Raw genomic sequence first — 27,914 nt, forward strand, 5'->3', positions numbered from 1 at the left:
GCAATAAGTGCATTTTTTCTTGAACTGAGGAGGTAAGTGAGACACTTTGCCAATGGAACAAGACAATTTATATTTAAAATAAGAAAAAACAACTGCCTTGTCCTTTTTCAAATGCATATTATCTGATTATCTTATTTTAAGAGTAAAAATACTAATTCCATTGGCAAATTATCTTATTTACCTACTCATATTAATGGTAAATGTGCTTAATTTAAGACATTTTTGCTCGTCCTCTATTTGTAGATCATTTTTGCAGTCAATTATCCTCATTGCACCAAAACATAGAACTTTCAGTTGGGAAAAAAAAGAAGAAGTAGATTTACCATAGTGGCAGGACTATTGTCACATAAGGCCAGTTTAAAAAGACAGGATTTAAAAATATCCATTGACTGAATGCTCCGTAACTTAACACAAGGTGGACATCTCAAGAATTAAACAATGTCATTTACAGAAAATAGCAGCAATAACGTGACAAAGAGATGGGAAAGTTGTTGTCTTTTTGATTCTAGGATTAAAAGTCAGATGAAAGTCTAACCCCCCCATCCCTCCCACCCCCACAGACGATCATGTCTACCATCACGTCCTCAGCTCCGTTAAAAATAACCCATTGTTTACCTAATTGACAGCTTCTTGTTGATTGCAGCATGACTGAGAACAGTCAGCGTTATTTTATTGAGAGCTTTGTCCTGTCTGTAAATGTTTGAGCTGCAGAAGACACCAAAGAAGTCTTTCATTCAAAGATACAGTCAAGACCGGGTCAGGAGATTATCTTTAACTGTCGGATCTAAAATGATTTAAAGATTAAAGTCCTGCTTGTCTAAACGGATCAATACCACTTTCTGCTACACTATGCTCATTGTGTTTTTATTTCAAACAGTTGTTTTTATAATCAGTCACTGAGGTCTAAATGGTGTAACAATCAAGAGCAAAGAGGTTACAAGAGTCCAAAATGAGGCTTTGTAAAGGGCTGATGATGAAGAGAATTATTTTGACACCACTTTACTGTATTATTGACCAGCTAATACAGCACTAAAACAAATCATTACATCAGTGTTCTTGCAACTTCTACTACTGAAGGAAACACTGACTGATTATACTTGGCAACATGCATATTTGGTACTTGGTTGTTACCTGTCAAGGCGGATAGTGATACCCGCAAACTGGTTCTTATTTTGGCCACCGGGTTTCTTCAGTCCTTTGATCAACCATGTAAAGCACAGAAGTCAAAGTCTGCAAAAGCTTCCTGTTGCTCTGCTGAGAGACTGAAGGGCTTGGAGGGCGGAGACAGGACCGGCTGGAGGCGAGTGAAGTCGCTGTCAAAGTTGCTGACATCTGTGGGCTCTTTGATCGACGGCACAAACGGCGGCTTTAACTTTTTGGCCATCAGGGCTTCCCAGTCGATAGTCTGCAGAGTTTCAAAAAGTCAAACTATATTAGACTTTTCCAGAAAAAAAAACTGAAAGGGGTCAGAAAAACAAGCTTCAGTCCCAAAGGTCACAGCAACCAGCAGCTACAGTATGAAGACGGATGTGTTTATCAGAGGTTTGAAGTTCTCAGGTTAGTGTTGCTGTCAGATCTGGGATTTAAGATATACAGCTTTTCCATTAAGACCATTTAACATGTCTTCTCAGCGTTTTAAAGTTTCATGGGTGAGCTTTTATTCACCTTCATTGATGTCCAGGGAAATAAAGTGATGTGATTTACCTCGAAGAATTTATCTCCTTTAACCTCGTTTGCGTCTCTCTCTCCAGCTCCCAGCCTTTTCAGAGGGTTCTTCTTCAACAGCTAGAAACACAGAAAGGTTCCTTTGAGTTATTCTTAATTCAGTTGATACACATTTATTCTAATAAAAGCACCAGGAAGCTCCTGTTGGTGGAATGCAGGTGGATCTAGTTGGGGTTGCACGGATGAAGGGTCTGAACTAGTGGTGTAAGGCTACACAGCAATCCCACTTCTGTAGTAATTTGGCACATTTAGTATTTTCTTTTACTTTGGTTGGCAGAAAACTAAGAATATTATGCAGTTTATGAAATTATTTGGTCAAATCATTTAAAAAAAAATAAAATGTGCAAAGAACAAAGCTGACTAGAGACTCGATTTTATGTTTTTTTAATTTTATTTAATAAAGTAGTATAATCAGTATAATTTAGCCAATGCCTGGATAAATGGTTTAGACAACAGCACTCATAAATACTCATTGGTAAACTTTACAAATGATTAAATAAGACTCTTTTTGAGGTCAAAATGGATGCATAGAAGAGATAAACTGCTGTGTATTTGATAGTAGTTAGATATTAAATGATCAATATAAGAATGGATGTTTTAGAAACACAGAAAGGAAATAAAGCTTTTACCCTCCAATTTCTTTTGTTTTTTAAATTAAATTAAACAATACAATTTTTATGTTTTTTTAATCGTCTCATGCATGAATTATGATAATGTGCTTTTATACATCCTTAGGAATGTAAAACGAGGTTTGGGAAAAAAAGTGTTTTTCTAACTTTATTCTATAAAAAAATATTAATCTCTCCACTTAAGTGTACTTTTATGCATTTTATACAGTAAAAATAAAATCTATATACCAACAAAGTTATTTCATAGATGTAGTTGTAGTTTAGTTTTACAGTAGTAATATCGTATTCTGTTAGAATGGTGGTTCCTCTACCCCCATGTAGAAACAGAAATGGCGGAGGTTTTGGGTCTTTTTCCCCGTTTCAGCCATCTTGGTTTCCCTGACTTTTTTTTTTTTCCTATTGCTATTATCAACAATTGGGATTTTTCAGTATCGGATGATGCAATTTCTTTACTTGATTGGACTAGATGCATAATTGCTTCAAATTGAATGCATATGTATAAAAATAACAAAATTTTTTGATTCAATATTTGTCAATCTCTCAGACAGCAGAGTTTACCTTGGCCCAATATTCTCTGAACTGTTTAACACCAGGAAGTTTAGAACTGAGATAACCGGCAGCACAGCTTCTAACACAGTAAAAGTATTTTGCATAAGTTTATCTAGAAGGAATTACACAAGACTGACTTTTTTAAAGTTATTACTGAATATTTTTTATCCTAGCTTCAAGTCATGGATAAAGTGGGTGTTGTTACAGATGAGTAGAGGTCAGCAAAAAGTACAATAAAAGGGTAGAGAATCTCAAATTGTCAATAATCAGTGACACACTGGGGGTGCATGAAGGAGGAAACCAGGATTAGTTATTATCCTTATTTAGTTTTATTGACTAAAGGTTAGGTGGAGACGGAACTGGGTGCCATCTGCTTAAAAGGCAAAGAGAGTTTTATTTTTTGGGTGTTTTCTGGAAATCAAAAAATGGTAAAGCTGATTTTACTCTCCCCTGATTTAAGCTAATTTATATCATAATTAGTTAAAAAGTTCCCAAACTTTCTCTGAACCATTCTTCTCCTTTTCTGAGCAAAACATTTTCAAACTCATGGGATGGTTGGGTATTCAGAGGATCCTCTAAGTGTTTTACTATCTCAGGCCTGAAAAACTGAAATCGCTTCTGTTGAATTTTCAGTAGCATTTAACTGAAACTGTCTTGTGTCTCTTCCTGACCAAATACAATCTGCGGTTACCTTCTGCATGATGGAGACGGCATCAGCGGGAAGAGATGTTGGATACTGCACATCATCATTTACGATGCTGTCAAATACCTCCTCTTCATCTTCACCAGGAAAGGGAGACTAGCAGGAAGGCAGAGCAAAGCTACGTCAGGCAAACTATACATGTTACAAAGAATTAAATTGTCAAAATGTATTTTTGATTTTTCCCAGTTTAAAAAATATATATCAGAAAGCAACAGAGAGAGTAGCCTGGAGTACTGAGCATATCCCACCAACCTCTCCGACAAGCATCTCATAAATGAGGACACCCATCCCCCACCAGTCCACAGCTCGGCTGTAGGTGTCGTCTGTCAAGACTTCAGGGGCAAGAAACTCTGGAGTCCCACAGAAAGTGGAGGTCTGATCTCCGTGGCCCATCCCTGCAGGGATATCATTTAGATGTCCTACTAGTCCAGAGAGGATAGGTTCCTTCTTACATTTTCAGTGAAAATAAGGAGAAAATAAACTGTGATCATTTAAGAACCTCATCCTCAAGTCAGATGATGTTACCATGGCCAAAATCAAATGCCTTAAAGAGAACAGTTATTTATCGAGCCATCAGTTATTGGAATAATTGCCCACTTAATATACATGACCTGGATAGTAAAGTATGTTTTAATTATTACATAAGTATGCACTATATAAATTTGTCAGCAGTGAATTAATATATTTACTGTATGAAAGTGAGAATTAATGTAATAGATATGAATGTAATAACTTATTCTGAATTATTTCTGATGACAATAATGTCTACAATGTTTAATTGTTGATTTTTGTTTTGTCTTGTGGACCCCAGGAAGACTAGCTCATCCCATTTTTGGTGACAGCTAATTGGGATCTTTTTTAACAATAAACAAATATAAGATTCCCTAAGAAAATGCACCAAAAACAAACAAATTCAAGGTATAGATATTTACCTTCTTTACAAAGTCCAAAGTCTGTTATTTTCACAAATCCCTCTGCATCCATCAGTATGTTGTCCAGCTTCAGATCTCTGCATAACCGAAGTATAAACGTTAAAAACAACCCCATGTTTTAGATGATGTGACTTCACGTTTGACTGGGGTAACATACCTGTAGATGATTTTATTCAAATGCAGGAACTCCAAACCAAGCAGGACACATGCTGAATAAAACCTGTGAAACAACGGTTTGTTCAAGTACAGAAAAAAAACTGAAATAGCAAAAATACACAAAAACAGGACAAGAGTCTTCAGGCTAAAGACAGGAAGATTTTGTGCAAACCGGGTCTGTGCTTCTGAGAAGACATCACTGTGGATGTGGATCATCAGGTCGCCGCCTGGTAAATACTCCATGACGAAACAACCATGGTCAGATGTCTGGAAGCAGCCGTGAAGGTGGACCAGGAATGGGTGCCTGGAGGCGTTGATCATCTCAAAGATCCTCTTCTCGCTCATAAGGCTGCAAGATTAGTTCAAGCTCATTAAAACACAAATACCTGAGCTACAGTCAGGGCAGTGTTTTAAGCTAAATCCATTTCTGGCAGGTATTGAACTGTAAAAGTTACAGTTTTGCTTAGCATAATGATTGTTTCCCCAGTTTAAGAATTGGCTATAATTTATATAATTTTTTATGTTGTAAATATAGTATATATGGTTGTTTAATACATTTCAAGAGTGAAATGGTGACTGTAGGAACGATCTTAGAGATCATGTCTGAGGTTATAGAGCTATTTATACTAAATATTTAATCATATTTGGTTATAATTGACTATAAACAGCTGATCATCTATTTATTCATCCATTTATTTTTCAATTTCTAGCTTCTTATGATGGAAAATTAAAGGTGTTCCCAAACCAGAAGTGATTAACATTCCTCCTCATGTCTTCTGGTTTTATCTTCAGGCCTTTGTCTTATTGGGACAGCGACAGAAAAACTCCACAGAGCCTCAGAGGCCTACTTTTCCATAGGAACTCATGATATGGTTGTTGTTTTTTTTCTCATTACATTAAACATTAAATTACATTAAAAAGAACCAGTGGTGTTTTAGGGAATACTTTTTAAGGAGATGATTTGGACATTAGGAGGGGATCCTTAAAATCCAAATTGAGTCAATTGAATTTTAAGAAATATGAAGGACCTGGAATCTGATTATTTAGCTATAAGACACTTTTAAAAGATTAACGCTCAAATCTTGTCAAAGTGTTAAAACTCCCAAGGTAGCTACAGATTCACACTGTCTGTACAAATCAACAAGTGGCAAAAAGCTCATTTTTATACTTGGAAAAAAGCATACCGTATTACCCGGTTACCAAAACTGAAATAGTGAAGAGAAGAACCTTTTCTAAATAAATGAACTTAGTTAAAGGAGCTAAAGGGGAAATCCATTTGCCAAGCCATGTTTAACAATGGAAAACCATTTAAATTACTTTTTCTTCCTGTAGTTCATGCTGTTCTAACACATTTACTGGAATAGCAATACTTTAAGCATTCCTGTTTTATTAACAAATAAGAACAAAATCAATTGGACAAATATATGTGAAGAAGTCCTAATATAAGTTTGGTTTTATTTAAGCAGATCCAGAACTTCTATCTGCCTAACTTCTGGGAATGCTCTGGATTAGCTATAGATGAGCTGCAGGAGGTGGTTGATGAAGGCAAGTTCTAAGGCTCTGAGTTTAAGTAGTTGGATCCATAACCTGATCTCTGGGGGAAGGGTAGTGCTGTGAAACTTATAAAAAAATAACTATTTATACTTAACGGTTACTTCTCCCGAAAAGTATTAGTTAATAAGCTTCACTCACCTGTCCACTTCATCACGAGTCACAATGTCTCTTTTCTTCAAGGCTTTAATGGCGTACAGTCTTCCTGTCTTCTTGAACTCAGCCAGTAGCACCTGTTGAAGAAAAAAACAAACCACCTAAGGAAACATCTGGAAAGGAGGTTTCACTGAACTCAGAGGAAACAGGAGGCCCTGTTACCTTTCCAAAGTGTCCACGACCCAGAACTGAGGTATATCTAAAATCTTCAACCTTCATCCTTTAGAGAAAGGGCCATGTGGACAGAGAAGGACATGTCTCATATATTGATGCTTTATAAGGCGACATCTGCATGTAATGTCTGCTACATGTGACTGAGTTTACTTCAGGGCAGAAACAAGCTGATCCTCACAATCCTCTGCAGTGTTTGGACTGGATGGACGGCGTATGGAAATCTGGAACAGAAAAACAAAACTTATACAAACCAACAAATAAAAAAGAAATAAAGCTGATTAATATTTAATCTTCTACTTGTAAAAATAATCTGTTTAATAAAGAAGATCTATAACGATCAACAGGTGGCCTTTCTTAATGCTGAGAAGATAAAAAAATGTTTTCTTACTTTAAGTTCCTCTTGTCAAATTCAGCAAACATGAAATAATTTTTAACACTCTAGGTTTGTCATGTTTTGCACCAGGATTTTAAAAACATACGAATAAGCTTTATTGGTCACTTTAATGCACACCAACAAGGACTGAGATTTTCACCCCACTTTGTTCTTTATATAAAATGCATTTTAAAGTACATATAACATTGGTTGGAAGAGCGTTTTTTTGTTTATGTACAATACTTTAAAAAAACAGTGTTGAACTTATACAAACATTATCAATATGGATACTCCTGACCGTATAATCAAGCCATGCAGCCCTGATCATTCTATTTTTGGACCATTTTTTTTGCAATCTACAGACTCCACAGTCTTAAACAGGTGAACTTCCAGATGGTTCTGACTGCATTGGTGGACCAGCCTGTCAGGTATCATCTACAAATATTTAAAGTTTCACACGTGAGTCGGCTGAGGCGTTTTATCATTTGTGTTGAGGGGAAACAGAGGTGGGGAGAAAACGCAGCCCTGGGGGATGCCACTGTTCATGTTCTTATGTGGAAAAGGAAGCATTTAAAAAAAAAGGCACTGTTTTCTTTAAAAAACGTAAGTTGATTGTCGGGTCATTAAATTGATGAACTTCGAAGTAGTTTTCTCTTATGTGATTAAAAAAATACTGTGAGAAAGTTACAGAATCCTGTTAAACAGAATCAAACAAACGTTTTATATACCAGTTTTTCTTGCAGTGCAGGCACCGATGATGTCTTTTCCTCTGTGGTGATGAGGCTGGGAGTGTTTTCTTTCTGCTCAATGCTGATGGAAGGCGACTGGTCCTCTGAGACGGTCAGTCTGATTAACGGAGTTTCTCTGAATAAACACATAAAGCAAAAACTTCTGATTTATACAGAAAATACAATTCCACTCAGAAGTTTACATGCATTCATTGCAGCTGTTGGAACTTCAAGCTACATTCAACTTTCAACTATCCGGCTGGTGTTCAGAGTTCACGTGTTTTAAAGTAGTGCTGTATTCCAGAAACTTTGAGCAATGCACATGGACTATCTGCAGCAATCCCAGTCAGACAAGCAGGATGAATAAATCAGGTATAATCCTAGATTTTAAATACGGTAACCCATTTATTGGTGGATTTGCGAGTTTGTTTTAGGTCATTGTCCTGAATCATCCAAACGTGTTTGAGCTTAAGGTCTCCAACATGATTAGCAGACGTTCTCCTTCAGATGGTTCCAATGAATACAAGTCACCCATGTTCTGAGGCAACAGCCACTTACTGTTCCATGTTTTCTCTGTTTCTGGATCACTTCTCTCCCTGGCATCCATTTTTCGTTGTAACTTTATTGAGAATAATTTATGTCGTTATCTTGTTTCTTATCTATTCGTGAATTTCTATTGAGACTTTCTATAATGCATGATGTGATACTTTAAGAGATTGTTGTCAGACAGATTGTGTTTATGGGATTTTTCAAATTTATTTTACGATCTGGAAGTAATCAGACCTGGGTGTTGGTATTGAATTACCACAAAAAAAAAGCCAAAAAATGAGGTAAATCACTGTTCATATTTACCCTCAGGGCAAAGTTGGTTATTTTTTACCCTATAAAACATAATCATCTAAAAAAAAGATTTTGTATTTCTATAGATTTTTTTCATCTTGGTAAGGTTAGGTGTGTACTTTTATAATATAAATTAATTCAACCTAATACAAAAGGAAATTCAGCCAAAATCTGTAATATGATGATTACTTATTCGGAGCAAAGTAGATTTTTTTTTCATGTGTTTAATATTTTTCAGTAACATTTTGTTAGAGAGCTAAATTAGGATCAGGGGCCAGAGGCGTGCACAGACATTTTGGAGGGCAGGTGCTCAGGAGGGGGGGGGGGGGGGGGGGGGGGGGGGCACTTTTTAGCGCACGTGGAACACTTAATTATAAAAAAAAATACACGCATGTTGAATGAAATTTTACTTTTATTTGTAACATTCTCTAAACGTCAGTTTTCAATGGAAAAAAGTCACACCACCAACAGAACAGACTAAAGCTCATCTTTCTTTTTCTTTCATCTGGCTCATCTCCCCGTTTTCCCTCATCCATCTGCTCTCCCTCATCCTGGTCTTTTTCTGTCTCTGTGTCTTCTCTGAACTCTTCCTCATCTCCTGTCCTGGTAGATGTTGATGGTATAGAGCTTCCCTGCTGTGACTGGCTACAATATAATAATAATAACCATCATGACAATAATAATAATAATAGCTTTAACAATTATGCCACATTAGTTTAAATAATGGCCTATTAGGGCAACATGACTGGAAGTCTTGTCACTTGGATATGACTTATGGTAGCCTACAAAATAATAGCTATTTTAATACCTGCTTCACAAACCACTTAAAAATAAAATGTGAACAGCTTTTAATATTTTTCAATACGATTAACCCTCCTTTCTTGGCATTGTGCTGCAATTACTAAATCAATATACAATTAAGACAGTAAAGAGACCAAAATGTGTTAATTTATGTTGCCTAACAAAACCTATACAACAGAATTCTGAGATTAAAGTCAGAATTCTGACTTTTTTCCCATACTAAACTGAAATAAAATTTAAAAATCAGTTAACTTTTTTTTTTTTTTTCAGTGGCCCTAATCCTCTTCCGTATTTGCAATTGCAAACTCTACCGAAATTATTTGTAGCCTATGTGGTCGTCCTCACGTTATCTGTCATTGACTTGGGCTACAGTGTAAAACTTTCAGAATCGGGTTTATTGCCATTGTTAGTGAAGCGTTCACAAACTAGGAATTTTTTGTGGTACAATCGTGCAACATGAAACATAATATGGAATAGGTAAATAAAATTATAAAAATATCTAAAAACTGTGGGTATACGTCATGCAATAAAATAGACTAATATATATACTTAAGATAAAAATATGGATATAAAATATAAAAAGTAAAATAGCATCTTACAAGGAGACGACTAGTTTATCAGGTGACCAGTCGGCAAAATGCTTGTTTGGAGCTGCTGAGTGAGACATTTTAATGCACAACAAAATGATTTTGCTTGATCTGTATATTACCTGGCTAATGGGGCACGGGAGAAGCAGCCTGTCAGCGGCGGTTCCTGCTATCTGAAGACGCTACTGAACTGCTATGATGCTGCGCATCTGGCATGCCCTGCGGGCGACCGCGTGAGGTCACGTGACAAAGGAAGAGAGAGAGAGAGGGTCGTTTGTGCGTAAGGAGGTGGCTCATTTCGGGGCATTGTTTCAGTTGTTTTTAGTGGCTCAGGTTTTCAAAAGATAATTTCAAAACCGACCTCAGTAAAATCTTATTAATATTAATAATAATAATAAAAAAAACGAGTTTCAAAAGGGCATTTTCTTTGATAAAGGGAAAACTTCCTAGTGCTTTAGCACCACCCAGAGTCTATGTATGCACGCCCCTGTCAGGGGCAGAGCTAGATGGGTGGCGAAGGGTGGCCTTTACCCATCATTAGCCACCGCTGTGGCCATCCCTACCAGGTGATTTTTTTCATGAACCTGCCCTTTTTTTGAGTTTTTATTTATATTTTTATTTATGTCATTCTATGTTTCTTGGAAATTGTTTTTTTTTTTCATTTTGTGTCATTGTAGTTGTTTTCTAGTTATACGTGAGCAGTGTTGTATTTCTTGTGTTGCTCTCTGTTACCCCTTTGTGCCAGTCTACTTTCCCCTATCTTCTAGTTACTTCTATCCACACCTGCTCCCTATCAGCTGATCACCCCAGTATTTGTTGAGTCTCCCATATACACTCTTCCTGTGTATTGTGCTGGTTTCTCGTTGTTGCTATGCTCCATGTGTATGGTTTCCTCTGACGTCTCCTGTTTTATGTTTTCCTGTAATTGTCCTTGGATTTTTGATTCTGTTGCCTGCTTTATTTCATTAAACCTGCAAGAATTCATCTCTGCCTCCTTCTACTCTGCTTTTGGGTCCACAACAACATCCACCAAACCTGAAGATTTATTGTTCCCATGTATACATAACTCTCTACCTGTGGAACAAGCAGTTCCCTTCTATAACAGAGGGTGGCATCAGTGATACTCTCAGGTGGAACGTCCTAATTGACTAATTTGACACAATTAAAGCTCTTTTTAGAGCTAGTTTTTGCGTTCTATGCGAGAGAAGGCTAAAAAAAGTTAAATCACTAAGCCAATTTAATGCGTGTATAATGTATATATAATATTAATTAATCATAATCATAACTGATAATGGGATTGTGGATTTATTTCTTCCAGAAATATAGATAAAAAAAACCCTAATCCCCTTCTAAATGACTGTGCATACACAAGACCATGATACCCTATTGCATTGCATGAAAATATCTACTAAAAATACTAGTATTTTTTTCTTTCTTTGAGGCCTTCCTCTCTTTCTCATGAACCAATAAGACCATTTGCTTCTTGCAGGTCTTCACCATTTTCAATGTTTACAGTGAGAGAAAACTGCTGATGGTGATTTCTTTATGAAATGCAGCCAAACTTGCAAAAATGTTTTAAAAGGATCAAGATGACTTTGAAATATGACATGATAATCTGTTAATCTGTGAGATGATCAAAGGGTGATGAGTGAAATTTTTGACAATGCTGCAGCTTCCAACCTTGGCAGCGAAGCTGTTGGTTCGGGCTTATTTTCCTTCGGATGCGGCGTGTTGTTTCCAATCAGGTCAGATGTTGTGGAGAGATGAGAACTGAAGGTGGTGAAGGAGCTATAATGAGGAAGGATGCTCATCATCAGATGACCCCATGTTGCAAAGTTCATGTTCATCTGAGCAGCTCGGAGGAAATTCTTTCCTGGAGGACATGAAAAAAAAACAACCACTAATGATACAAAAATGACAGAGAAGTCACATTAGATCTGTCAGTTTGTTTCTGCTACCTCTCTCTTTAGTGAAAATGCATCGCTGACGTCTGAGCTTTGGCTGCCGCTCCACCAAAGTGTTGATGAACTGAAACTGTCATCCAGAGGAAGCAGACATGTCATTCATATTCGTTTCATCTCGAGGTCAACATCAGGTTCTTGTCTGTTGAGATCTTATACCTGGATGTGAAGGAGGCCCTGTGGCTCCAGACTGAAGCCCAGGTTGTGATTTGGGTTCTCCATCACCTCCTCCAGTCGCAGGAGCTTGACTGCGCACATGGCCCTCTGGTGCCGCCAGAACACGCAAACCTCCAGCTCTCGAGACTAAAAGCAGATTTTCAACAGATGCACAAAGATTACCTGAATAACCAAGGGTTTGTAAGGAGGACATGAATATCTGCAAGACTGATTAAGACATGACGCTTTTATACAACTCTAAAAACATATTTTTAGATCTTATGAGGCTAAAACTGAACCTTTATGCATATTGGGGAGTGGTGGCCTAGTGGTTAGGGCATAGAGCTTGGAATCCTGAGGTTCTGAGTTCCAGCCCCACTCCCACAGACAGCCTCTCTGGCTCCCTGAGCAAAAGGCCCTCAAACGCCCCACAATGGCAGACCACTGCTCCTAAAGGGGATCCATTAAATGCAGAGGTAAATTTCTCTAATGTGAGATCAATAAATTTTAATTATTGTTATTATTATTATATTCTCAGAACCCCAGATCTGCTTATTTTGCTGACATAACTACCAGAAAGCTGCAGGTGTAAGACTGACACCTGCTGGTCTTGAATATAATTGCAACAATTTAGCACCCAGAAAGAAAAGCTGTACAGTAGCTCCCCCTGCTGGTTTACAATGTATCAGGGACATTTAGTGAAACATTGAAGCCCAGAACCCCAGGGGCCAGGTAGGCACCCTTTTCTTAAATTTCTGTTTAAATGCAGTAAGGGTTTAGTGAATGCTGAATATAAATACTTATTGGGCAGTACTAAGTTCATTTCTGAGAGTAAATCAAATGGAGCAGTTCTGTAATTGCTCCAGGAGCTACAGTTCATTGCATCTAACGCATCAGTTTGTTAGACTGGTGCTGTTTGTTGGGATTGTGAAGACTTTCCCTCCATTTATTTCTGTGTCTACTTTAGTTTTAATCCCAGCGTGATGTGTCTGGAAAACTGATCCCAACCCCTCCTGAGCAATCAACACCTTTTTATGGGGAGAAGAAGCAGCTATACTTTGACCTCCTCCAGAGGAAGAAATTCATGGTTATCCACTGGAAAAATGTGGGAAATGTCCTTCTAGTAGCTTAAATAAATGGATTCAAGTATATTAATAATAAACAAATGGGGATTAAAGACCAAAACCTGGACAAATACAGTTAATATTAGCTTCTTCTGTAGGGTGTGCCCTAAAGAAGCTCCACAGCTTTTGTGGTTATAACCATAAACTGGACAGAAATAATTAGGATTCCATAAAACATCTTTTATGTTTTTGCTTTTCTCTTATAAAGCCTGCTATTATGATCCTGTTTTCATATCAGACTCACATTTGTCACAAGTTTTGTCACACGCCTTTAAACCTCGGTGATGAATAAAGAAGTAAATAAGCATAAAGTTTCAAGCTGAGCTACTGAGATATATCCTCGTGAGGGAAAGTAGCTCTTTATGGCTGGTCCTTGCAAACAGCTGAAGGTAAAAATCTAATAGCCTGTGTCCAGGATGTGTGGGATCTGAAGAGATCTCATCTACCTTTGATCTGTTTAAGTCCTGGTTAGACTTTGCAAGTTGGCCCTGTCCTGTTTTGTGGATGATGCTGGTGCTGCATCATGCCCTTATTCTCTACATCACCAAGACATGCTGAAATAATTAGTATCAGCAATACATGCTAAAAGTGTTCAGCATTTATGAAATCACTGTTGGCATTTTTGACATTTGCCATCGAAAAGGCGCCAACTTACAACTGGTGAGGTAACTTTTTTCAGAGGGTGTCCCAGATATGACAATGTTCCTCTGATAGAAAGTAAAAACTGTGATAGATCAAAGAGGCAGCCTGAGTTATTTTTAGTCTGTAACAGGAGACACTGCATAACATTCCTCTGTTTATTTAAAAACCTCTGCTGGTATGTTAACCGAGTGAATCATTCATTAAAACAGTATAGTATGGGAGGAGTGTGGATAAAACGAGCCGGAAACAAACCCTGAATGCTTTCCATTTTCCAAGATCTTTAACTCCATATCTGTTCAGCTGTGCAAATGCACCTGTAAGTATGTTAAAGCCATTAGCACTGCAGGCGGATATGAAGGACTGTTAGGCTGCCTTGTAAAAGCTGAGGTAATAAGAATAGGCTTGTTAAACGGTTCATTCCTTTGTTTTTTCTTCTAAGTTACACACAATAATTCTCAAATTATGGAAAATCAAATGCTGAGTAGTTGAAAGACGTTCATTTTGTTTTTTGCTAATTGCCTTGGATCCATATTTATTTGGTCAGATTTCAGAACTGAATTTGCTCACAGTTTTCACTCCCAAACATTTGGCTGTGTTTTTTAGATCATAACTCTCTAGTTGTACCACAGGGTTATGTGATTGGCCCAGTGCAATTGATGCAAGTTTGGCTAAAATTATTACATAAAAGGTGGATTAACTTCTAATATTGTGCTGTTTTTTTCTCAGCTATATTTATCCAGAAGTAAAGGTGAATTTCAACCGTTATTTAGAGTAAAGCATATTTAGGGACAGAAAGGGGGCTGCTCAGTGGTTCTAGGGCAGATGGTTCTGGGTTCGATTCCTGGCCCCGGGTCTTTCTGCATGGAGTTTGCATGTTCTTCCCAGTGCATGCATGGGTTCTCTCCAGGTACTCCGGCTTCCTCCCATAGTCCAAAACCATGCCTGTTAGGTTAAATGGCTTCACTAAATGTTCCTTAGGTGTGAGCGTGCGTGAATGTCAATGTTTGTCTCTGTGTTGCACTGTGATGGACTGGCGACCTGTCCAGGGTGTACCCTGCCTCTCACCGGTAGACAGCTGGAGATAGGCACCAGCGCCCCTCACGACCCCAGCTGGGATCAAGCGTGACGGAAAATGGATGGATGGATGGATGGGAACAAAAAGGCTCTGTAATAAAATAACAGATGACCTCTAATATTACTTTGAGGAAACGTCATATATTTTCTCACTCTGGACTGGAATAGGTTAGGCTCTAATTCCTATTCCTCCATGTGCAAATTTGGCAACTTTAATACCAATACCATACCACCAACTATTAATTAATTAATTAAAACCCATGGTACGAGAGTAATGCTGACGATAGAGTCTATACATTTCTTACTTCTAAAAAGTGATTTTTTTAACAAATTGAAGTTAAAACTATCCATGTCCCAGCATGTTTTCTCTGTGGGTAGTGGTTCTGAGAGCTTTTGTAGGTCTATGTTTCTATTAAGTTTATTTGTAATAAAAGGCATGACACTTTCAAATTAGTTTGGTTACCCAGAGACCTGAACTCACTGAAATAAAGAAATAGTCCTTTTTATCTTTGCATTATTTTGGTCATTTCTGAAGAAATACAACCATCAAAACTTGCAATGTTCTTTTCTGGTGAGATTGAAATATAAGAACTGTGTATTTACAAGCCGCAAATGTTATGTCATTGAAATAGTTTGTATGAAGACGCATCTTGTGTTTGGATAAACTTTTTTCTATAATTTCACAAACAAGTTCAGTTACATATAATCCATCCATCCATTATCTGACACGCTTAATCCCAATTGGGGTTTTGAGGGGTGCTGGTGCCTATCTCCAGCTGTCTACTGGCGAGGGGCGGGGTACACCCTGGACAGGTTGCCAGTCCATCGCAGCAGTTACATATCAGAAAGTACTTAATCCATAGAAATGGTAAAATCCTGCCACCTGCTGCTATAAAACGCTACCTGCAGTCTGTTTATATGAACTCCGTGGGCTATTAGGGGCTTTATAAAATCCCAATCCTGCTCTTTTTTACCTTCATAGCTTGTTCTTTTGTTAATTTTATATTTTTCAACATAGACCTCATTTTCATCAGCATCAGATTAAACAGAAATGATGAGAAGGATAAGTTTGCATCACGATAAAATAAAATTAAAATGCATTGCATTAATCTTGATCCATGTCTATGTCAGATAGGATCAAGATTCAAACAGGGCAAAAAAAATGTAAAAAAAAAAAAAATTCTTCAAATTCGTTTTTTTTGTCTAAAGTTAATTTATTAATTACTTAAATACAGTTAAATACATCATACTCCATATTTTAGCATCCATGGCTAAGGTTTAGCATGGCGTCTTATTTCTCTTATCTACTCTTTAGAAAAAGAAAAAAGGGCAGACATTGCATTAAAGTAAGGATTCTTTTGTTTTAAGGAAGTCAGGAAAAGGGAAACAAGAAAACAGCTCTTCTCTGTGAATTTATGCTATTTAAAGTATTTTAAAAAGCATAAATATATAAGAGTATTTTAAACTCTGATGACTTACCCGCTCAAGCTGGACATAGAAAACCTGATCCCAGCTGAGCCTGCTGACTGCCGCCCAGGGCGTCCGGCCGATCAGTCTGCCGTCTAGCCGAAGAACTGCACTGACCTCTGCTGTGAGACAGACAGCAACCGTTTACCACCACTCTCTGCAAACACTCTTCACTCTAAACCTTGATGATAACAGAAAACTTAGTTCACTTTTTTCAGTTTTAACTAAAGCAGCTTCTCTCCAAGCTGCACAGTAAAACTTAACCATAAACAAGAGCCTGGCTGACTTTCAGACCTAATGATGACTTTAGGTTTATAATCTATTGTTTCCACTCAGATTCCTTCTGAAAGGAGCTCCCAGCAGCCTATTCAACATAAACACTGACCCCAATACATAAACCTTTATAAACATTCCCTACTCTACAATCTGTGTCAATTATATCTTCAGACAACTGGAAATATCTAGATGAGGGGTTTTAGTGATGCAAAAGAAACATCCCAAACTGCCTGTTTTCTAACTCATATAACGCCTGCTTATTTAATTTGTGGTCAAAATATTCAACACATATATATCTTAATTATGACTGATGGGGATAAATTGCTTTAATTATACTAGGGATGTAAGAGGACATATAGTAGTTCATGTCTGGTAACGCTAAACAGCAAAATAATGATAATGAATACATTGCAGGCTAATATTAAGCCAACATTTCTGATGAACAGGCTGCAGGATGTGTGCAACAGCTGCTCTCCCAGTAACTTCACTTCAATTTAAAACCTTCCCTTAGCAAAAAGTAGTTTATTCAAGTATACTAAAAGTGCACTAATTTTATACTTAAAATCAGGCAGAAAACTTAGAGTTTACTTATTCTAAACTATATTTCATATACTTAACAATAGTATAGTCAAGTGTACTTGTACTTGTTTAACAAAGTATACTTTAAGTATACTTTAGTAAACTTAAAAATGTCCCAAATTAGTTCGAAGAACTATTACTTTAGTAAGACTTCAAGTACAATAAATGTACATTTGTTTAAAATGAAAGCGTTACAGATGCGAAGAAGTTGTTCTACTGTAAAAATACCAACTCAATACAAAACCAATCATCTAACACACTGTCTGGTGCTGATTCAGCGAAATTTAACCAAAAATAATTAAATCCTCCGGAAGTTGGAAGGCAAACACCTTTGGCTGACCATACTTTTGTCGCTGCTGTCTTCAAGTTCATGCTTCTAATTATTGCCAGTTTTGGAGTGGAATGCTGTAACGTTTTTAACATGATTTAAATTAAAGGGAAGATGCCTTTGGTTGAGTTTTCTTTACTGTAATTAAAGTTATCCATCTCTATAACAGCTTTTAATTGGATCACACATTTTAAAAGAAAACATTTTCTTATTGTATTTAGAGGGTTTGCACATCTTGCTTTTTAGTTTGTTTGTTTTTTGGTTTCACTATTAATCTATACTAAATAGCAATTAAAGTAGCAACAATTTCCATATTGCAGCTCTGTATATGTTTTTCTATCTTGAACATTTTTGCTATAGGGTTTTGTTGATCAAATCACATAATTTAAATATTCAGGAGAGGCAGTAAACCTGGTGACTGCATCCCCAGGTTCACCACCAATCACATCGTGAAGTTTGCAGATGACACTACAGTGGTGAGCCTCATCAAAGACGATGACCAGGACTAAAGAGAGGAGGTGAAGCAGCTGGTGGACTGGTGCAAAGATTACAGCCTGATACTGAACTTGGAGAAGACGAAGGAGATCATCTTGGACTTCAGGAAGAACCGTCCTAATCACGCTCCGATGGTCATCAACAGCTCAGCTGTAGAGGTGGTCAATAGCACCAAATTCCTGGGGGTGCACATCACAGACTACCTCACCTGGAATGTAAACACCACCTCACTGGTCAAAAGGGCACAAAAGCGCTTATACTTCCTGCCACCTTCTACAGAACCACCATAGAGAGCGTTCTGACCAGCTGTCTCACTGTGTGGTGTGGAGGCTGCAGCGCCTCAGACTGGAAGAAGGTGAGAAGAGTGGTGAGAACAGCAGAGAGGATCATGGGGGCTCTACCCTCTACCCTCTACCCTCCATTAAAGACATTTAACCCCAGTGCTGCGTGTCCCAGGCCTGTAAACTCATCAATGACCCCTCACACCCCCAACATGGACAGTTCTCCCTGCTGCCCTCTGGGAAGAGACTTCGAAGCATCCGATGCAGGTCCAGCAGATTCTGAAACAGCTATTTACCCGCTGCCATAAGACTGTAGAACTGTTGGAACTCTAAACTGGACTCTGCATTACACCTGCAACATTATTTTGCACCACCAATGTGGCTAAACTTTTATAATCCTTTTAAACAGAACACAAATCAATGTTCAACTGCATTTTGAACCATATTTATTTTGCACTGCACTGAACCTTTCCATATTAATGCCCTTTTGTCCCATGACCTTAAACTGGTTTCCTTTTCTTCTACACTGTCCACATTCTTGATCACTGCAGCCCTTTGTTGAAAGGTGTGTGCAATGAAATTACAATAGTTAGTCTAAGTCTAAGGTTAGTGGATGCTTCTCAAAAAATAGAAACAGATAAAGTTCTAAAACTCTGCAAACTGAAAATCTATACATGTAAAATGTTTACTCACTTGGGGATCCATCAGGCTCGTGAGGAACAGCTGAACCGTTTTCAGAGGTAACCAAAGGATGTTCCTGCTCCAAGTCCAACTTTGGTTGCAGTAAATCCTCACATCCCAGAAGTCTGACTTCAAGTTTGCCTACAGGAGAAGAAGAATCTCAGTCTCTGAGGATAAATCGCTCAAACCACGGCCACTATCCTGTGAAGAGCCTCAGTGTGACCAAAAAAGATCCGCTACTTCAAAATAAGACCTTTCGTTTGAGTAAATCTCTTGGACTCGTGTCTCTAATCAGTCCCCTGTGGAGAGAGTCACACTGAGCCTCTTCATTTTCTTCATTTCACTGCTGAATTAAGCAGCTGTGGAGCTCAGAATCACCTCAAGTGTTTTCACTCTCTCCCACCCTTTCTCATTATTCGCCTCTGACAGATCGGCACCTCATTACATCATCAAAAGCCTTTTTTTAGCCTCAAGCTCTGAGAGAGACAGGCTTACAAGTGAACTGTTCAAAACCAACGGATTACACGTCCTGATTATCTGCCGTCAGCAGACTGTAAATCTTGTTCAAACACAGGCAGTCTGAATTACTCAAAATTAAACAGAATATTTGACCTTGGTGCTTAAAAATGACAATAATTAACAATAATAACAATAATACAGATCAATAATAATATAAAATGAAATGAGTAATAACTAAAATTATCAAAACATTACTGTGTGGATCATGATAATTAATCAGCTATCCTTATAAATAAAACAAATTATGATATTATTTAGGTTTAATATTCTAATAACGATCCAACTAATTACACAAAATAAAAGAATATTAAAAAATAATTATAATAACATAAAGATGGTTTTATTTTTCTTAAGTAACATATGGAACATAACAGATTTTATAACTTGAAAATTATGGAAGAAAAAATATTATAATATTCTTTTACACAAATCTTAAATTTGGTCTCAATCAGATGGAAAACTGGAAATATTTTAAATTACCCCATTCAAAAATATTTAATGATGACAGTGAGTGTAACATAATTAAAAGTTGTACAATATTAGTTTATAAAGTACTTAAATTTAAAATTATAGAAAATGATAATTGTGATCGTGTCTAATTCTACATTAATCTTTAAAATTCATAAATAGGGATTTTTGGTGTACTTTAAAATGTAACAAAATAATTCTTTAATAAAACAATTTGAATAACTGGATTATATTTTATGTATGAATTTTATATGACATCAGTTAAAAATGGACTTCATTTAAACCAGTTTTAGCAATTAGCCTAAAGGATATAGAAGAAAGTGAAAGAGGTCAGATTTTATACCAAATGGTTGAAGAATCTATCAGTGAGCTGGTTTTGTCTGTAACTTCTTAAGTTGGAGCGTTTTTTTTTTCTGTATTCGCACAAAGAATATACAAATAAATAAAAAGGACACAAAAAAAAAACAGACGCCATCCACATCTACTTTCTTAACTGCTTTTTACTGTCTGCTGATACCAGTTAGAGACGCAGGTCGAATGGAGAAGTTGGATGGAGAGGTGGAGAGCGAAGAGGCGAATTTGGGGTCTTTTGATGACGGCGTCCCCTCAGGAGGATCCGACTCCTCTGCTGGAAGCTTCTGGGCCTCCTGGTTCTTTTCCTGCAGGCATTTTTCCAGGGATGATCGGAGAATTTCGAGTTTCTGGGAGGACTCCTGCACCCGAAACTGAGCCTGAAAAAAAAGGAAAAAGGTTGAATTTTAAATTGCTTCACTTGCCTTCATATTTAAACCTAAAAATAATAACATTTTGTTTTTATCTTTTACAATACTTTGTTGAACTAAGATATAAACACACAGTGGCATAAGAAAAGAAACGTTTTAAATCACCAAAAATACTTAATATTTATTAATGTAAGTGGCACAGTTTTGGTTCTGTTATGTTTTCTTTTGAGTATTCAGTTTTACTTTGCTCCAAGTTTTCTAGTTTTATTGGTTTATTTCTTATTTTTTTGTGTTTTTTTGGTTATATTTCAGTTCTTAGGTTTTTATTTGTTGCCCTTTTGTGTTGGTCTCTTTTTTCCCTAGCTCCTTTCTAAACTCCTCACCTGCTCCCAATCAGCTCGTTAGTCCTCTCTTTTTTTCAGTGTCCCATTAATACTGCCTTGGTGCAGTTCCTCAGTCTCCGTCTTACTGTGTCATACCTCGTCGTGATTGTTTTCCCTTGAAGTCTCCATGGTTCTGGGTTGTTTAACTTTGTAAATGTTGGATTTTTTTTATTTTTGGATTCCTGCCTCAGTTGTTTGTGAACCTTTCAAAAATTCACCCCCGCCTCCCTGCCTCTGCATTTGGGTCCTGAACCATACCCAAACCCTGACACTAAGGAAATAGAAATAGAAGTTAAAACTATCCAAGGCAGATTAGTTTCCCTATTTGTTGAATATACCACCCAGGCCCGATTACTGCCAGAACTACACAATCAAAATAAATCCTGTCCAACATGATGTAGGTGAGAAGATCTAAAAAAGCAACACATTAACCTTCAGTCTAAGGCAGCTTAAGAATATTCTAGACTATATCAGTCTGCAAAGCATCATTGAAACTATTTCCAAAACGGTGAGACTGCAGTGAAAGGAAAATCCAACAATCACTCAAACATGGTGATGGTAGTTTTATGGTATGGGGCTGCTCTGTTGCTTTGACACCTGGGAGAACTGCAGGACTTGATGAAACTTCTCCTCTCTGTAGCTGAAAATCAAAAAGGAAAATGCCCAGCTTTTGGTTTGTGATCCAAAGCCACAAGCAGGGTCACATCTAAAACACCTAAAAAAACAACAGCAAAACGAAAGCTCTGAAGTGGTCTTGTCAAAATACATCCAATTGAAATGCTGTGAGATACCTTAATCATACTTAAACGCTACCAATCCTGTAGAAAATAGTGTTTGAAAACCTTTCACTGCAGTCTTATCTCCAGTTATCTCAACCGTTTGATGGATGATGCGTACCAGAAAAACCAGTTATTAGTCTAAGGGAGGAAATACGTCTCCACATTGAGTCAAAAATCGTCTGGACAGCTTTGTAATGATTAGCTGGCTTCTGAAAAATGCTTAGATGTAAAATCTTACCAAACCCTAAAACAGCGGAAATCAGCATTGGAACAATAACTTCTTCCTGTGACTGTAAATGCTTACTTCAGCCAAGGCGTTCTGGTCCAGCTCTGAGATCCCCTTCAGCTGCTTCACCACGTCTTTGTGCAGCACCAGTGCATCTGTTTCTCTCTGCATGTAGTGCTGCAGCTCTGCCAGACGTTTGTCCATAGGACCGATGGAGACGGGAGACATTTCTAAGACAAAGATTATAAAATTAATTATTAATTATAAAACTAATATTTTTTAATTACTTTATAATTACTTTTGTCATTTTGGATTTATTTTACTGACGGCGGATTTTTCTCTGTCTTTAATGGAAGGTATGTAAACTTTTAAGCACAACTGTTTGAGAAAGTCTAAGGGGAATTATATGACAGGGAGGCATTACTCTCAGTACTTCAATCACTTTAGTTGAATATTTCATGAACATGAATAGTTTCAGTGAAGCAGATCAAAGCCTCCTGTCAGGTTGATTCCTGCATCAGAGTCCACTTCATTTCAACAAACTGAATGTTCTTTTAGGGGTAGAAGGAGATTATTTTGGTTTGGTTGTTTTTTACTTATTCTAACATGCGTGATGTTGCAGTCATTTTAAACTTAAACTGTTTACACTTTCTAATCTGTAATGTTTATTTGAGGAGATATTGTTCAACTATTTACTCATTTTGAATATTAATGTATGCTAAATTTACATGACTATGGCAGAATATCACAGGTGTATTTTCTTCACTTTTGTGTGCTTAGCTTTTCAAACTATTGGGATTTTTTTATTAATGATTTAATAAGTCAAGGATTAAAAAAGAGAATGCAAGTCTGAATGTCATTGTTTTTTTTTTTGTTTGTTTGTTTGTATTTTTCTAACATAAAGATAATTTTTATATGGGTACAGAAAGGGCTACTTATGCTATTAATAATGTAGTAACAACAACTGTCAACAAATTAATAGCAGTAGAAGATAAAAGAATCTATAATATTAATCATTACCAAAAAACTTAATGACAACATCTGTTGCCCTTTTCCTGAGCAGCTGGTGTGAGCGTTAAAGACATTATCCCATGATGCGCTTTATTTTCAGCAACAACTTTATAATGAAAAGTCAAACACAGCCGGGTGATGCAGTCTGGATTTCCACTGAAATGATACAAAGATTTTAAAAGAAACAACAAAGGAAAAATAACTTTTTAACCCTTCTCTGTATAAATTAGGTTTAAAGACATTAAAAAGGCTCAAGGATTAATGGTTGTCAACCTTATTGCTGACAATTAACTTAGTAGTAGTATAGTAGAATAAAATGAGAATAAAATGTTCTTGCCTCTTTGATTCAGAATTAGAGTTAATTTAACCAAGAATCCTGATGGAAAGGACTGGACTCGGTACTACAGGAAACCTACAGGAGATGGAAATCTGCATATGCAAAATAAGCCCCACTCCATCCAAAAAATGTTGACTGACTAATTCTTTGACAACAGAATCTTGCCTTTCAGGTGCGTCACAATCCTCTTCAAGGGCTTTTTTTTAACTTCTGGACAAAGAACACATTTAGAGGGCTCAAAATAAAAGTAAACATAAACAGATATTATCTAAAGAACCCTGATTATTTACTTTATTTGATGTCACCTTATTTCTCTGTTAAAGCTTGTTTTTGTAGGGATAAAATCTATCATAACTGAATTACAATTTATACAACAAAACAACTAAACAGACCAGAACATTTTACTGTTAAAATTGTTTGTTTCTGCTCATTTAATGAAAGAATAACCCAAAATTGTCACAGAAAAAAAAACTTGAATCTGACAAAAGTAAGAATAAATAAAGAACCTAGAAAAATGAATAAATTGAAGTCAAACACTGCTGTTCAAACACTCTTGAACGGGATGATTTAAAAAAATAAATAAACTCATGAAACAGGTCTGGTACCTCAACAAAAGACTGAAAATAATATAACCAAATAGACATGTTAAATCAAGGTATGTCCACTACTGAGCACAACAGGTGTCTAGAATCTAATAATCAATCTGTGGGCCGATCTATAGGGCTACAGGTAGTCGCTGTGTGGTTTGGTAACATTTACACATATTATTGAAAAAATGCTAGAGCCATGAGAGTGCAGCTAACTGGCAGCAGGAGGAAAAATTATGACAAAACAAAGAGAAGGATTATATGAATGGTAGCAAATATAGAGATCCTTATATAGAGATTAAAGATGAACTTCAAGCTTAATGAACATCAGAGTCAGATAGCATCATCTGTCATTCTTTGAGCCAAAGTGGACCTAATGGGAGACGACCAAGGAGGACACCATTGTTGAAAACAAATCCTAAAAAGCAAGGCTGGAGTTTGTCAAACTACATGTTGACAAGCACAAAGCTTCTACAGGAAACTTTCCTATGGACAGATAAATAAATACAATTGTTTCTTTTTTTATTTTTAGCCAAGCAACATTAGTTGTAAACGTTCACAGACAGAAAAATGAAGCATATCAAGAACAGAACACTGTCCCCAATATGAAACACGGAGGAGGCTCTGTTATGCTCTGGGGCTGCTTCGCTTCATCTGGCACTGGGTGTCTTGAATCTCTGAAGGGTTGAAAACAACCTCAATATTATCAAGATATTCTAGAGGGAAATTTGCTGCTCGGTGTCAGATTGATCTCAGTCACATGAGTCTTAAATCAGGATTACAACCCAAAACATACAACAAATAACCACCAAGAATGGAAAGGAAGACAATGGACTATTCCAAAGTTGCCCTCTATGGGGCTTTAGCCAAATCTAACAAAGCATCTTTGGAAAGAACTGAAACAGGCACTTTGCTTATAAGGAGAGGGACAAAAATACCTGCTGAGAGGAGCAGAAGGATTATTGACAGCTGCAGGAATCATCTGATTGCCTTAAAGGGTTGAGCAACAAAATCTGGGTCTGTTCCATGAGTTTATTTTAAAAATCCTTCTATCAAAGCATGGTGAAATCGTCCCACTTTTATTAGTTTGTTTTCATAGAATATTTGATCTATTATTACTTTGTTAGATTCAAGTTTTTTCTATATATGTAGGTAGCAAACATCTAAAAAGCATTAGTCTGACAGCAATTAAGGCCTGTAGCGTTGGGTAAAGCTGTTTCAGCAGATGAATAAGAGAGAGTCTGATTAAAAAAAACTATGTCGAAAATAATTGTTTTTCAGCGAAACAGGGAAATAAAATCAACACGCACGGAAAGTAAAAATATTATTTGATTAGTCAATGTAAAATGTGTTGCATTTAGCAACATGCTCACATTTCACATTAATCAGGCCTCTTGTAAGCAAGTCAATGCAAAGAGAGCTGTAATTTCCCCAAAGATTAAGACATTACAAGGAAACAACAAGCAGGAAGCAGGTCAGGAGGTCGGAGGGATGAAATTCAAGCTGAAGAATTGACCTGATGAGTTACCTGATTCAGATTTCCTATGCCGGGAGCCATGTTTTTCCCCTTTACACTTGGAATTTTCCTCCATTGTTAACAAATCCTTTAGGAGCAGTTTTCCCCGTAGCACTGAACACACTGATCACAGTCCTCCGGAAGGCTCAGTTATTTCAAGTTTTGATTGGTGCGCATGTATTTTTTTTTACTAATAATAAATCATATTTTTTGCAATAGTTATCATAAATGTAATTCTGATGATCGGTCTCCCCTTATCCTACAGAAAAAGTTTAATTCAATGCGATCCACAGATAAAATAAGGCATATATCTACATTTACATTTATTATTTCATTTAAATAATTAGATTTTAGGATTTTCACAGTCTGCATTTACAGTGAAAAAAACTAAAAATGTTACCCACTTATTGCTCTCTTTGGACTAAAATGGCACAGGTGAAACCCTTTATTTTCCTGTAAATACAGGCATAACATTAAGTATTTTAAATGTTGTTTTCCTTAAAAATGTAATTGTCACATCAACATAAAATATAACAATAAAATATAACAAACCTATTTCAGAGTTATGCAGAAGGAGGACTTAGTTCCTTTGCAGAATTTTCTCTAAAACCAATATATCTGTTGGAAAATGAAGCTTAAATAAGGCCTTTATTTACAAAGATATCCATGTCCTATATGTGTCTGCCTTTCCATAGATCTATCATTCCAGAGAAGCATTAAATTATTCTCAAACTCGCCCAATTCTAAATAAAAACAGTTAGATTAAATTGCTGTGTTAACTTTTGAGAGATGTGTAAAAAAAAGTTACTTTAAATGGAAATGTTGCCAAAGGCATCAGCATTGACCACTGCTCCTGTAGAACTGGTCCGGGCCCCTGTTATGGCCCCCGTACTAAAAAAAATTAAATAAAAACTAATTATGTTATGCACTGAAACAGATACAGTGACTGATTGGTACCTTGGACCCAATTAGTTTTTCCTTCACAATTGTGTTTTAGTTATGATTTAAAAATGAAGTAGTTAGCTTTAGTTATATTAAGATAGAATCACAGTTTTACTCTTTTTTCAGAGCAAAAAAGAAACAAAACTAATTTATTCCAGCTGAATTGATCGGTTTTGCTTAATTTCTCATTTTTTATTTATTATAACTGATCATTTCCATTTTAAATAATAAAAATATGTAATATTCCTGAATTATGATTTAGAGTTTTATTTTGAGCTTTTAGTACATATTCATAAATGTGTTACTATTTTAGTTGGGTTTTTTTTTTTTCTTCGGGAATTCTAATTTTAGGTAAGTCAAATTAACATGTTTAAGCCAAAAATACATATTTTCAATTGGAACAAGATAAAATTTTACTTAAACTAAATGACGTAGATCTTTCGCATCATTCTTTGGTTATGTGGCTTACACTTATATATTTAAAATAAAAAAAACTATTGTTTTTCATTTAAAATATATAATGTTTTTCATTTCATGCTTTTCTGTGCTCTGCTAAAAACACACCGACCCCACTCTGGTCCCCCTGTATGGTCTAGAACCGCCACTTTTTTATGCATAATCCATGCCACTGCTACAGAGAAGCAAAGCAAAGCATGAAAGTGATTTACCACAAACCACAGCCACACTTCCTACTGCAGAATAACTGACTGATAAATAAAAATAAATACATAAATAAATATAACATTCCTTCCAGGATTAAATCTTCCCTTGGATCACTGGGACCAATTTGTGCTTCTTAAAATAAACCTGTGTGCTGAATATTATGATGTGCAGAATCTGCCTCTTTGTCTCCTTTAAAGTTCATTTCCCAGCTTCAATAAAGCAGAATACGAGGGAGTTGATAGACCACCGCCCCCACCCCTCCCCTCGGACTGACCTCCCTGAGCAGAGATGTTTTGGTTTCCTCCACCTTCTCCACCGCCGCTGCCGCCAGCTTGCGTAACTTTGATGATCTGCAGTCGGATCAGCTCGATCTTGGAGCGGCTGTCCTGCAGCATCTGCTGAGCTGTGGACAACATCTGATCCCGGATAGCGACAGCGCATCAAGAGGTGTCAAGCCCCACTCTGACACTGACAGCTCAGCACGTTTAAAAACTGAGCGGTCGCTCAGCACAGAGATCCTTCAGTAAAATATATGCTTTAAAAAAGACACACATGTGGAAGAATGTGTGGAATCTGAGTGGAACCTGGACAAAAACAAGTGAGGAGAGACATGGAAAAAGTGAGAACAACAAGCTCCAGTCAGGTGAAAACAGGTTGACTGTGCAGTTCACTTACCTTGGGATGGTTCCTCGCCTGGTAAACACTAATTTGTCATCCTAAGTGGTGGTGGATGTGGTTGATGTGTTGTGATTATCCTTGAATCACAACAAGTCCTTGGATTGTACGGTGTGTT

General features: G+C 36.8%; 1 protein-coding gene across 2 annotated transcripts; it reads right to left on the minus strand.

Moving 5' to 3' along the window:
* Window positions 1–225: 225 nt before the first annotated feature.
* Window positions 226–27,857, minus strand: LOC119797434 (serine/threonine-protein kinase N2-like). Of its 2 annotated transcripts, none has more exons than XM_038306501.1 (20): window positions 27,797–27,857; window positions 27,396–27,705; window positions 22,144–22,295; window positions 20,473–20,686; window positions 18,981–19,109; window positions 16,341–16,447; window positions 12,025–12,168; window positions 11,863–11,938; window positions 11,585–11,777; window positions 7,677–7,812; window positions 6,726–6,796; window positions 6,564–6,621; window positions 6,387–6,478; window positions 4,867–5,043; window positions 4,696–4,758; window positions 4,539–4,615; window positions 3,859–4,001; window positions 3,595–3,702; window positions 1,705–1,785; window positions 226–1,405 (listed from the first exon to the last, which is right to left on the minus strand). In XM_038306501.1, exons 2-20 carry the CDS (start codon window positions 27,535–27,537, stop codon window positions 1,202–1,204), a joined length of 2,367 nt encoding a protein of 788 aa, XP_038162429.1. In that variant the 5' UTR covers window positions 27,538–27,705; window positions 27,797–27,857; the 3' UTR covers window positions 226–1,201. The 2 variants fall into 2 exon arrangements, with proteins under 2 accessions (XP_038162429.1, XP_038162427.1); XM_038306499.1 differs by having other exon boundaries at window positions 16,341–16,450.
* Between the last annotated feature and the right edge of the window lie 57 nt (window positions 27,858–27,914).

The sequence above is a fragment of the Cyprinodon tularosa genome, unplaced genomic scaffold, assembly GCF_016077235.1.
Source record: "Cyprinodon tularosa strain WSP-4 unplaced genomic scaffold, ASM1607723v1 ctg583, whole genome shotgun sequence".
Taxonomy (NCBI): Eukaryota; Metazoa; Chordata; class Actinopteri; order Cyprinodontiformes; family Cyprinodontidae; genus Cyprinodon; species Cyprinodon tularosa.

What these genes read in the sequence shown, in the direction of transcription:
- LOC119797434 (XM_038306499.1), bottom strand. Translation starts at nt 27,537, where the DNA reads ATGTTGTCCACAGCTCAGCAGATGCTGCAGGACAGCCGCTCCAAGATC. An exon ending in CATTTTCACTAAAGAGAGAG is followed by an intron (nt 11,778 to 11,862) that starts GTAGCAGAAACA and finishes CATGTCCTCCAG; the next exon opens with GAAAGAATTTCCTCCGAGCT. An exon ending in AAGGAGATAAATTCTTCGAG is followed by an intron (nt 1,406 to 1,704) that starts GTAAATCACATC and finishes GAAACTCTGCAG; the next exon opens with ACTATCGACTGGGAAGCCCT.